Source organism: Monodelphis domestica, chromosome 3 (genome assembly GCF_027887165.1).
Source record: "Monodelphis domestica isolate mMonDom1 chromosome 3, mMonDom1.pri, whole genome shotgun sequence".
NCBI classification, from domain to species: Eukaryota; Metazoa; Chordata; class Mammalia; order Didelphimorphia; family Didelphidae; genus Monodelphis; species Monodelphis domestica.
The window spans coordinates 92,672,122-92,685,123 of NC_077229.1; the positions used below are offsets into that span (position 1 = coordinate 92,672,122).

The following is a 13,002-nucleotide window of genomic DNA, read 5'->3' on the forward strand; positions in this document are numbered from 1 at the left end:
GGGGAGATACCACTGAAACTTTGCCTTTAAGATCTTGTGGCCTCTTTTATGCAGTTCCAAAAGAAGATGTTTGCTATATTTTTGGCATGCTGTGGCATTTGGTGAAGCCAAGACCAAATAATCCATATATTTAATTAATGTACTTTAAAAAAAATTAATATTATCTGTGTCTTGGCTCAAAATTTGTGCAAACAGGATAGGGCTTTCCATATACCCTTGTGGAAAGTGAGCCCAGGTCCAGTGAGAACTTTTCCAGGTAAAGGCAAATATATTCCTGGAATCCTCATGGATAGGTATAAAAAAAAATCTGGGCACAAGTACACTACAGTAAAGTAAGTGACTGTACTGGGAATAGAGGAATTACTGTGTTTTGGTTTGAAACCACAAGATGTCTTTTTATGACCTAGTTATTTACACCCTTCAATCTTGGACAAATTGGTACATGACTTTACCATCTGGGCCTAATTTTGGCTTTTTAACAGGTAAAATAGGCAAATTATATTCTGATTTGCATGAAATTATTATTCATTGCTTAATTAATTAATTTACTACAAGGGTTATTCCCTCAATTGCCTCTTTTGATAAGAGGGTACTGAGGAATAGAGGGAGCTGGACCACCTCTTGTCTTAATCTGAACAGAAACAGCTGATTTAAATAGGCCTACATTGGAAGATGATGTGGCCCAAAGAGACTCAGGTATATCAGCTGGTATTTCAAAGGTGAGAGGCTCTTTCACCTCCTGGCTCTCCAAGAGAAGTACAGAGCAAATTTAAGTATTCCTCAGGTAATTCTAATGACACAGAGTCATTTGGAGCACAAGTTATTGTTGCTTTAAATTTACATAATAGATCTCTTTCCAGCAGATTTGTGGGGGATCCAGGCATTAATAGAAAAGAATGTTTTACTGTTAAGGGTCCCATGGATACCATTCAAGGAGAGAGTTTTGGGACCTTTTGAGGTGTTTCTGATACACCTACTAAATTTAATGAGCCAACATAATTGCATTTTGTATCTGGTTTACTCACCAGAATTGATCTGGATGCTCCCATATCCAAAAGACAGTCATAATATGAATTTCCCACTTTTAGGGTTACATGAGGTTCATTGCTGTGTGGGAGGGAATGTATAGGAATAATTGGCATTAAAACATCAGGGTCTGGAAAAGCAAAAGTTTCACTCTTTGATTCCAAGGCCCCTACCCCCCTATTGCACCTTCATAAAGATGTTTGGGCGTTCTTCTGGGATCCCCCATATTGAGGGGGATTTTTATAGCATGAATGAGCTCTACTTTTTATGTACTGTTGTTGGGTATTTTATTGTGTATTTTCATTTGTCTCATTTGGAGCACTGTCATTATGTTGATTGTCATTATGATATCTATAGTTATTATTTTTATGGCTGTTATTTCTAAAGTTGTTATTATTCCTTTTTTCCTGTAGCCACTTTTTTTTTTTAAAAACCCTTATCTTCCATCTTGGAGTCAATACTGTGTATTGGCTCCAAGGCAAGAAGAGTGATAAGGGCTAGACAATGGGGGTCAAGTGACTTGCCCAGCATCACACAGCTGGGAAGTGGCTGAGGCCATATTTGAACCCAGGACCTCCTGTCTCTAGGCCTGGCTCTCAATCCACTGAGCTACCCAGCTGCCCCCTCTGTAGCCACTTCTTACAGACTATCATTACATCACCCATTTGTTCACAGTAAAGACATGTTAATGATTGATTTGTGGATTCCTGCAACAGGGCTATAGTTGTTCCCTGATTTTCCAATTTTTCTCTTAGCATTTTATTTTCTTTTTTTAAGGCCTCCATTGATTCATAGTTTTCATGTTTTTGTGCATGGCCCTTTAAAATGTAGACTGCTACCCTCCTCAATTCCTTGAGATCCATAGAGTCCCAATTTAGGCAGCTAGTTTTAAAGTAGTCTTTGACCATTGTAGAACAATTCTTAACAAATTAGCTATGTATTTGTCTAATATCCTGTTCTCTGGACAAATCAAGGTCGATATATCTATTTCCCACTTCAATGGGTCTGTCCATAAACTGGGAGGGAGTTTCATTGATTTCTTGTTTGGTCTTTTCCAATTTTGACCATGTATCTGGCCTATCGGGGCAAGTTCTCATGGCTGTCAATAGTGTTTCTCTGGCCTGGCATGGTTTTGTGTAATCTGCTTCAATATTGGGGTTCCATTTTTGATGTTCAGTGGCCAATGAGTTGCTCCCCTGCCTTTTTCTCATTATCAAGAGAGATGATTTTATTTACCTCTCTGTTTGTCAAAAAATTTCTAATAAATTTTCAATATCCATCCAATTGGGGTCAAATGTTTTGAATATATTCTACAATTTTTATGATTACTATTGGTTCTTCTTCAAAGGATGGAGAGCCTTTTTTGTATCTATTTAGATGGGGGGGGGCTGAAGGGTGAATGGTGTCTTAAAGACACCACATCTCTGCTTTTATTGAAGGTGAGTACTTTCTTTAAAGGGAATAAGCTTTTAGCTAAATTATTTTCAGTTTCTGCTTCTAGGCTATTTGAGTTGCTATCGAGCAGATAATGGGTGTGGAAATAGGTCGCGTTTGAGTCAAAATAGTGTAGGAAATGGGTTTAGGAGGGGGGAATAGGCAGGGTGAGAGGAGTTTGGGTTGCAATAGTGTAGGCCATGAATTTAGGAGTTTGAGTACCTTTAAAGGTAGTTAGACCAGAATGAGGAGGAGTTGAAGTAGTTTTAGTATGCACAGAAATGCATGAGGCCTGATGGGACTCAGTCTGAGTTGGCTCTGATGTTTAGAGAGGCAGATCTCTCTTCTTATGCTGGGTTTTTTAAAGCTTTGAGAGAGAGAGAGAGAGAGAGAGAGAGAGAGAGAGAGAGAGAGAGAGAGAGAGAGAGAGAAAACTCCATATCCTACTATCATAATCATGCCCAGGAACAGTGCTAAGTATATCCATTGTGATATGTTCTGTGGGATTATGAGCTATTTTAAATACCAAAGAAACAGTGTTGATCTAGCTTAGGAAATGCTATCAAAATCATTCTAAATAATTGTTCTATCATGTTTTAAATTTAGTTATTTAATTGCTTGCTATTCTGGTTTTTGTCAGTAGATGGTCTACTGGCTAAGGTCTAGGGTCAGGGTGTGGTCTCTTTAATGATGTATTGGTCTAATTAACTTTTGGGTGGAGGGCAGGTGAGGAAAACTTTTGCCAGAGGCTAAATTATAGGAGGGTCAATAGGAGGCAGCTGCCTTCCCCATAAGGGTAAAACACTAGAACCACATGCTTCTGACCATGTGCTTCCTTCTAGAAGCAAAAATGCTGCTTTTCTGAGTTGGCTTGGGGAAAAAAGAGTTTTATAAATTATTTTTTAGCTTATCTGGGCTCTAAAAACCTCTTAGGGTAAAAAGGGCCAGTTTTTTGTTACTATAATGCTGCTCTTCCTGACTAATCTCCCCAGATTTCATTTCTCACTTAAGTTAATTTTAGAGAAACATGGGGCTTGGAGAAGAGAGAAAGCAGACTTCCAGGAGCAAAACAAGGCTAAAACTTTGTTAATTTCAGCTTAACAACCACTCTCTCTAATAAAAAACAAACAAACAAAACAAACAAACAAACAGAAATACCACCTGAGCTGAGCTCAATTACTTTCTCCAGTTTTCCAGAGATTTTGGTTTTTGTTTGTTTGTTTTTTGGCTGTGATGTGGAATTCTGTTGGGGCAGAGCAAAGTCGCTTCCCCTCTGAAAGGGAGTGGAAGCTTTACCCCAGGTGTGACCCTCACTGCAAGTATTTTTTCCCTAAGGAACAGAGCAGCCCACTTGCTGCTGGTAAGGAAAAACCACCAGCTTACTGCTGGCACCATAATTTTCAGCTGTTTTTTATTTTAAAGAGAAAGAGGGAACAAATGAACTTACCTTGTCTAGAAGCTGTGAATTGTAGACTTAGAATCAGCTGCTAAAAAGTTGTTTTGGGGATAGTAACAAAAGTGAAGGAAAAGTCAAGAAAATTTAGAGAGATTGAGGGTACTCATCACAACCTACGTGGCCAGCCAGAATGTAAGGGACAGAATATAGGGGGTAAAAATAAAAAGGTTGGACTAAATTTATAAGAGTGTGATTGCCAGGAATTATTACTCAATTCCAAATGACTTTTTTTATGGTAGTTTATTTACAAAAAGAGAAAGAATGAAAGTAAGAAAATCAGAGAGAATAGATATTTATTCCAGCCTGGTCAGAACCAGGCAGGACTTAAGAGGCCACAGCAAAGGGGATCCAGAGGTAAATTAAACAAGGATTTTAGCCACAAGGCCTCCTCCAAGAAGAGGGGACTCTCTGGAGGCTAATATCTCCGGAACAAGCCAGGGAAAAGAGTCAGCCTTTTCACTCACCCACATGGTAGTCCTAATAGAATATAGAAAAAGCAGTCTGAGGCCCTCAGCCGATGCTCCTCCAGTGTCAAGTTGAAGGTTCATCCCATCAAAGGAAGTTCTTGGAACTTTTAAAGACCCTTCCTTTTGTTACTTCCTGTGCCTTCCTTCCACTTTTACATGGACCAATTATAGCTATAGTCTTACTTAGGACAACCCAGGGTGCAGTCAGTGGGTTCTGATTCATCACCCACTTTCACACACATGGGTCACAGACCTCCCCATACTTAAGGATAAGTGATTAAATCTAATAATGGGCAGGGGAGAGTTAATCCCATCTTCACAATAGCCCATCTGGAGTGGTATTTACAAGATGAACCTGTCAACAAATTTTAAGGCACATCTCATATTGAGCAGGGACTTTCTGCCCCCAGGAAAACTCAGGGTACAAACCTTATGTCCAGCTACATCATAAGTACCTCCTGGAGGCAGAGTGCAATGGAAAGAGCAATATATGTTAACTTTACCACTTTGTTGATGTTGGAAGCCAAAATGGATGTTATTGTTGCCCCTGATTCTGGCTGGTCAGATTAATGTAACATGATAATGCTAAGGATTTCCTGAGTCCATTTACATAGAACACAGAATATTAGAAATGGTATTGACCTTAGAATATAGAACATAGAATGTCAGAGAGGGGAAGGTCCTTACAATCCACAATTTCAGAGCTGGAAGAGTCTTTAGATGCCAAAATGTCAGAATTGGGAAGGATCTCAAAACATAGTCAACAAAACGTCATCTAAGTATTTATAAAATACTTAAGGACTGGGGATTCAAAGGCAAAAAAAAAAACAAAAACAGCACTTGCTATCAAATAGTGCAAAATCTAATGGGGGGGGGATAACATGTAAATAACTCTGTATAAATAAGATATATATGGGATAAATTAGGGATAATCTACAGTGGGAAGGTACTCATATTAAGGGGATTAGATGAGGCTTCTTGTAGAAGGAAGGATTTTAGCTGGAACTTGAAGGAATCCAGAGAAGACAAGGGGCAAAAGATAGTTAAGAGATGGACTGTTGGGTGGGGTGGAGAGGAACAACAAGAAGGCCAATGTCACTAAATCACCAAGTACAGGAGGATAACAAGGTGTAAAGACTGGGAAGGTAAGAGGGAGACAGCTTATGAAGGACTTTAAAAGGCAAACAAAAGATTTTATATTTGATCTTGAAGGGTAATAGAGAACCATTTTTTAGAGAAAGAAGAAAAGAAGGATCAGAACAAAATCAGACCTTCACAGATAGTGGGAATAATCTGGATAAAGAAAAAGGATAGGAGGCTGGGGTAGCTAGGTAGCACAGTAGATAAAGAGCTAGACCTGGAGTCAGGAGGACCTGGGTTCAAATGTGGTTGAGGATACTTCCTATCTGTGTGACGCTGGGCAAGTCATTTAATGCCAATTGCCTAGACCTTACCCCTCTTTTGTCTTAGAATTGATGACAGAAGGTAAGGGTTTAAAATAAATAAAGATTATAGGAGGCTAAGAAGGAGCAGACAGATCCATAAAAGAAAAATCAGAAAAGAGAAGCATCAGGAAAACCCAGAAAGAGGAGAGTATAAAGGAAAAGAGGTTGCAGAGAAGTCAAGGAGATTGAGGATTAAGAAAAGGCCAAATGGATTTGATAAGAGATCATAAAACATAGAAAATCAGAGTTATAAGAGACTTTATGATCTAGAACATCAGTCCTAGAAGGGCTTTAGAACCAAGAATGTTAGATCTGGGAGAGCCCTTAGAACATAGGATGTCAGAGCTGGGGGTGATCTTAGAGCAGAGAATGTCAGAGCTGGAAAGACAGAACAGAGAATGTCAGAGCTGGGAGAACCCTTAGAATGGAGAATGTCAGAGCTGGGAAGAATGTTGGAACACAGAATACCAGAGCTGGGAGAAGTGTAAAACAAAATGTCAAAGCAGGGAGGGTGCTTAATGCACAGAATGTCAGAGCTGGGAGACTCCTTAGAACAGAGAATGTCAGAGCTGGGAGGGACATCAGAATCTGGAAAATCAGATTTGGAAGTGGTCTTAGAACCTAAAAATGTGTCAGTGGGATCTTAGAACATATTCTGTACAGTGAAATAAAGCAAACATTTACTTAGTACCCAAATGCACTCTTGCCCTGGGGCCCAAGGAAGATACAGAGTTGAGAGAAGATAATTAACATGTCTTCGTGGAGGTCACCAACAAATAGGGATAAGAAGGTACAAAACCAAATAGCTATACTACATTAAAAAGTATGTATGGTAAGTGCATAGAGAATTATAAAAGAAAGCTCTATGTGAAGGCCAGGTGAGGAAGGTTATTATTGACTAAGAGAAAGGGGTTGGGGATTAGGAGATCCTCCTCTTAGATGCGGTAGCATTTAAATAGGAATTTTGAATAAAATTCATCAGGTGAAGAAGTGCATGGAGAAAGAGTGTGGGCAAAAGTTTAGAGGTGGGAGAAGTCCAGGACATATTCAGGGGAAAGAGAGTTCTCCATGTTGAAATGGAGCTTGAAATGAATAGGTTGGAGTTATGTGTGATAATAACTTATATGAAGGGGGGAGAGGTGTCAGATTGTGAAGGATGTGCCCTGAATTTAAGCAGAACTTCCTGAATATAAAATGTCAGAATTGAGAAAAACCTTAGTTTCTTAGATCTTTTTCTTTGATCGTCCACCTTTTTAAAACCCTTCCATCTTAGAATAAATACTATAAGTTGGTTCCAAGGCAGAAGAGCGGTAAGCATTAGGCAATTTGTTTTAAGTGGCTTGTCTTAGGGTCACACAGCTATGACGTGTCTGTGTCCAAATTTCAGCCCAGGGCCAGGTCCCATCTCTAGGTCTGGCTTTTTATCCACTAAGCCACTTAAGCTGCCCTGACCCCTTTCTTTTGATCTTAAAACTGAGGTCTAGAATGGATTAAGAATTTGACCAAGATTATAGAGCAAGTCAGTGGCAAGCCTGGGACTCAACTTGAGGCCTTCTGGCTCCCAGCCTAAGGCTTTTTCATACTCCCTTGCTGATTTCCTGACCTTAACTTCATTATGTCAGGTTCGGGGATCTCTAATAAACACACTGCGGGAGGTGAGACCTACTTCCTTCTGTGGAGCTGCTGGGATCTGGGAAGAGTTCCAAGAGAGCATGAACTCAACTTATTCATCATCTACTCCATTCAGGAAGGGGATAATTAATTGGGCCAAGAAAGTGGGATACAAAGCAAACACAAGACTGGAAGATGAGTGAGTAGGAAACCCTTCATCCACTTTTTCTTTCATTCTTTCCCCATTTGTTCCACAAGCCTTTATTAAACACCTGATAGTATATAGTGCACAGTGCTAGGTCCTGGGGAGAGGTACAGAGATAAACAAAAGCAGAGTCCTCTGTGTCCCTTAATGCTTTTGACCATATCTACCTGGGTGGTTCATAGGCACCTCAAATTTAGCAGATCCAAAATGGAACCCTTCTTAAAATTACGATTCTGCTTATTTCCCTATTTATTTCAGGTCACCATCATCCTTCCTGTTGCTCAGATTTGCAACTTGGGGTTTTCCTCTAGTCTTTTTCCATTCTCATCCCTCATGGCATGTCCATCTTTTATTCATTCTCTTCCTTCCACTCACATAGCTGTCAACCTAGTTTAACCTTTCAGTGTGTCTGGTATGGCCTATCACAGTGAAAGAAGGAAGGACCAGTACAAGGCAGGGAAGGAGGAAGGAAAAAAGGAAATACTTATTAAGCACCTAACATGAAAATTACAAGCAAATCAATACATAGCATGCTTAAAGAAACTAGACAAAAATGAATATTGGTAAGAAAGACATGAGAACAAATAAAATAAAGAACTCACAGGTAGCAAAAAAAATTGTGGAAGGAATTAAAGTGGAATTTAATTGAATTAAAAGATAGCAAAAAAAAGAGATCAGGAGGAAATAGTTAAGAAAATAATCAATATGAAGTATATAAAAATGTTACAACTCTGAATAACTTTAAACTATCAACAGAAGATTTACTAACTTAAAAAAACAAATATTTATTTTTCTTTCCCTCCTCCGTTTGGAAAAAAACAAACAAACCATCTCACCCTTGCAACAAATATACATAATCAACAAAACAAATTCCCACATTGATCATATCCAGAGATATGTGTCATTCAGTAAAATAGATTATAAACTATATTCCAGTGAGGAAATACCTTCAGATAATGACATAATCATTTTTTAAAATGTAAAATTTTCAGACCCAGGTAACAAAACTTAGAAGAGAGGACCCACACAGCAACCTTAGGATTGCTTGCTATCCCAGAAAAGTTAATAAAAAATTCAGAACACTATATTCCAATAATTTATTCAAGAAATTCTTCCAGAATTAAAAAAATCAAGAGATGCTTCTGGGAAAAGAATCCACAGGACTCTAACTGGGGGGAAAAAGGAAGACTCAATTCTCCTAACATCTTACAATATAGTTAAATTTTGACACTATAATGATAAGAAAAAAAAATTCTACCAGTTGTAAGAAAGTCAGAAACAATATTTTAAGGAACATGAACACAGTAGACTTTCCAAGGAAGGCATAGAGCAATTGGAGAAAATGCAATACAACATAAAATAGAATGAAGAAGCATGGGCTATAAACCAAAAATTATTTATCTAGCAAAAATCAGTATGTTAAATGAAGGGGTTTAACATTGAGATTTGAGAAATATATAAAAGTTGGAAAGTTTATGGAGAATCATATTCAATTTTAAAACATTTTGAACAATTACTAAAGTCTCCAAGTCCAAAAGATGAGTATTTAAAATAATTTGCTCTTCTGAAATTAGGATGAACCAGTCACTAACAGTATATGAGACACTACAACGTATCACCATGAAAAAATGGAAAGGTGATTCTAATGTGCAAAGGGTAAAATAGGGGCTGGGGATAGGGGGAGGGAATATATGACAATCCTAAAGTGAAGTGCCCGACTTAAGTGGGAATCCAAGTTCAGGGAATGTAGGTTACTTGTTTGAGAGAAATTTTGATTAGGGTGACTTTGTTAGGTTTACATTCTTTAGTATTCCTTGCTGGACTTGTGATGTCATTAATGTGGTCACTTCCTCCAGTGGTGGAGATTTATAAGCCATCTGACTAATCCTACTGGACTCTTGTCCATATACTCCAACAGAAATCCCCAAGAATATCCAACATGCTGGAGGCATTTTTTCTAGCACTCTTTAAAATGGGCTGCCCATCTTTTCCTTTTGTACGTCCCTCTTGCAACATCTTTAGCCACATAATGAGAAGACAGGACTCATTGGAAAAGACCCTGATGTTGGGAATGACTGAAGGCAAAAAGAGAAGGCTTGGCAGAGGATGAGGCAGATAGATGGTGTCAGGGATGCAATGAACACAAGTTTGAACAGACTTTGGGAGACCGTGGAGGATAGACCTGGCATGCTATCTGTCACCAAGAGTCACACACGATTGAATGAGCAACAACTGGCATCATCATTTATATTGTTTCTCCTAAAGAATTTTTTGTTGGTGGTAATTCAGGGTGTCCCGAAAGTGTTTTTTTTTTTTCAAACCCTTACCTTCTGTCTTAGAATATATAATATTGGTTTGAGACAGAAGAGTTGTCAGGGGTAGGCAGTGGGGATTAAGTAACTTGCCCAAGGACACACTGCTAAAAAATGTCAGGCAAGATTTGAACCTAGGGCCTATGGCACTAAGCCTGGCTCTCAATTTACTGAGCCATTTACTGAGCCATTTAGCTGTCCCACTAATGCAGTTTTACGATTTAATAATTTAATAGTTTCTTGGCTTAAAACTATACCAAGACTTTTGGAACCTCCAGCATATTCTAGCCTAATCATACCTACAATATATTTGCCCAGTGTCTTTTGGGGGACTCATAATGGTAACTCTTCTGAGAACATGATGTTCCATCAATTACTGCTATACAGCACCCACAGAAAAATACAATTCAGTGAATGTATTATCTCCTTAATGTGTCCATATTCCCGCCAATGATATAGATTGCATCTTATCCATTCTTTTTTAAAATATGTTTACCTTCTGTATTAGAATTGATATAGAGCATTGATTCAAAGGCAGGAGAGCAGTAAGGATGAGTTAATTGGGATTAAATGACTTGCCCAAGGTCACACAGGTAGAAAATGTGAGGCCGTATTTGAACTTGGGACCTCCTATCTCCAGGCCTGGTGCTCTATCCACTGAGCCACCTAGATGCTCCCTATATCCTCCATTCATGTCCATATTGTGTGTGACTTTCAAGTACTTCTGATCATACGTCTACTATAGGAAGGTCTACCCCACATGTTGGGAGCCTTCTTCTTATGCTCTTCACCATGCACTGACCTAAATGGAATGGTTATATTGATGGGTTATGTGGATGATATGACTCACCCATTATTTTTTTCTATTCATACATTTCTCTAATCTCCTTTGTACTGCTTCTCATATAGAATGGATTATCTGTGATATATTGCAGCTTGCTCATCCTCGCCATGCTTCTCTCCATCACCCTTTGGGTCATCCTCAACTTATTTCTTCATAATATTCCATGACTCACAGCCATTCAATATCACCAGAAGAATCTTGGGGTTAAAGCAATGTTACCTTTGTTTGATATATGGAGAAGGAAATGGCAAACCACTCTAGTATCCTTGCCAAGAAAACCCTATGAGTTTTCCCATGATGGTCCATGGGGTCGCAAAGAGTTGGGTATGAGTGAACAACTTGACAACAACAATATCTTTGAGTCATTAAATGGAATGTGCAATTTCCCAAAGCATTTGTGTCATATGTCTCAATTATATGTATTGAGGAATGAGATCTATAGGTTGTATGTTCAACCAATATCATCTTGCAGATGTTAGACATTCTTTAGCCATTTGGTCTTTCCTTTTTGAGAGGTAGGACAAATTCTTTTGAGTGATTTTGGATCCCATTCAGAGGACTTTACGTTGTTCCAGGGATTGATGCAATCTATACATTTTCATACACAAAAGGAATAACCTGGAGGACCTCACCATCCATCTTCCATTTGAGATCTCTGCTATACTTATGTCTGAAAAATGGCAGACAACTTGGGTGAGCATGTCTCTCTTTTTGTCTTTCCTTTGAAGCTGGCAATTAGAGGGCCAAATAAAGTAATCTCCTTTGCATATTTTAAGGGATCTTGAATTACTTTACCATATGCATGAGACACTATAGTTGGAGGCATACCGTTATTGTAATCATTTGATCGATTAACTTTTTAATTAATTTATAATGATCAACTTCAGCCCCAAGGAAAGATTTGAGAAAAGGTACCTGTCTGCAGGCAGTGAGGATGGGATGCATATGAAAGGGACATTTTCTTATACAGAGAACTGAAAAAAGAGGCTTCTATATGACAATGTTAAGTATTTTTTACATGGCTTGTGTTTATAAAGTACTTATGGATTTAAATATAGGGTTCCAACTTTTAGGTTTATCTCTGATCTCTTCTAAACTTCTTAATATTCATTTCTGTGTATTTTTTAATATAATTTTATTTTCCCCCATTTACATGTAAAAATAGTTTCCAACATTTTTCAAAGAATTTTGAGTCTCATATTCTCACTCTTTTCATCCTCATCCCTGTGAGGTGGTAATCAGTCTCATATAGATTTTACACATTAAATCATGTTGAACATTTTTTCATATTAATCCTTTTATGGAAGGAAACTTGAACAACAAAAATTAAGAAAAAGTGAAAAAAGTTTGCTTTGGTCTGGATCCAGACTCCATCAGTTCTCTCTGAGGAAGAAGGCATGTTTTTTTATCATGAGTCCTTTGGGATTATTTTGGATCATAGTATTACTCAGAATAGCTAAATTATTTACAGTTGTTCATTGTACAAGATTCCTGTCACTGTGTAAAATGTCCTTCTGGTTCTGCTTGTTTCACTCTGGTTCAGTTCATGTAAATCTTGCCAGTTTTTTCTGAGCTCCTCCTGCTTGTCATTTCTTACGGCACGATGGTATTCCATTACAATCATATACTATAACTTATTCAGTCATTCCTCAATTGATGGTTATCCCCTCACTTTCCAGTTCTTTGCCCCCATAAAATGTGTTGTTTGAATATTTTTGTACATATAACTTCTTCCCCTTTCTGTTTTTTATCTCTTTGGGATACAAACATAGTACTGGTATTGCTGGGTCAAAGAGTAAGTGCCATTTTTACCATAGTCCTTTGAGCATAGAACCATATTGCTCTACAAAATGATTGAATCAGTTTACAACTCCCCCAACAGTGTGTTTGTGTCCCAATTTTTCCATATCCCCTACAAGCTTATAATTTTCCTTTTCTGTCATATTAGCACTCTGATAGTTGTGTCATGGTACTTGAGAGTGGTTTTAGTTTTCACTTCTCTAATTAATAGTGATTTATATCATTTTTTGTATGAATATAGAGAACTTTAATTACTTTGTCTGAGAATTGACTATTCCTATCCTTAGACCATTGCATTCTTATACATTCAACTCATTTTTCTATATATTTGAGAAATGAGGACTTCATTAGAGAGACAATTTTTTTGCACTATTATGATGGCTGTATTTTACTCTTGATTCT

The 13,002-nt window shown here is 38.0% G+C and overlaps 1 protein-coding gene across 7 annotated transcripts in view; it reads left to right on the top strand.

The window, feature by feature from the left end:
• LOC100025567 (long-chain-fatty-acid--CoA ligase ACSBG2-like) overlaps positions 1–13,002 on the top strand; it is a 108,345-nt gene that overhangs the window by 58,504 nt on the left and 36,839 nt on the right. For all 7 annotated transcript variants that reach the window (XM_016432122.2, XM_016432121.2, XM_056822546.1 and 4 more), the window contains one exon: positions 7,451–7,638. In XM_016432122.2, coding sequence (XP_016287608.1) covers positions 7,451–7,638 — 188 coding nt within the window. The remainder of the gene's footprint in view (positions 1–7,450; positions 7,639–13,002) is intronic.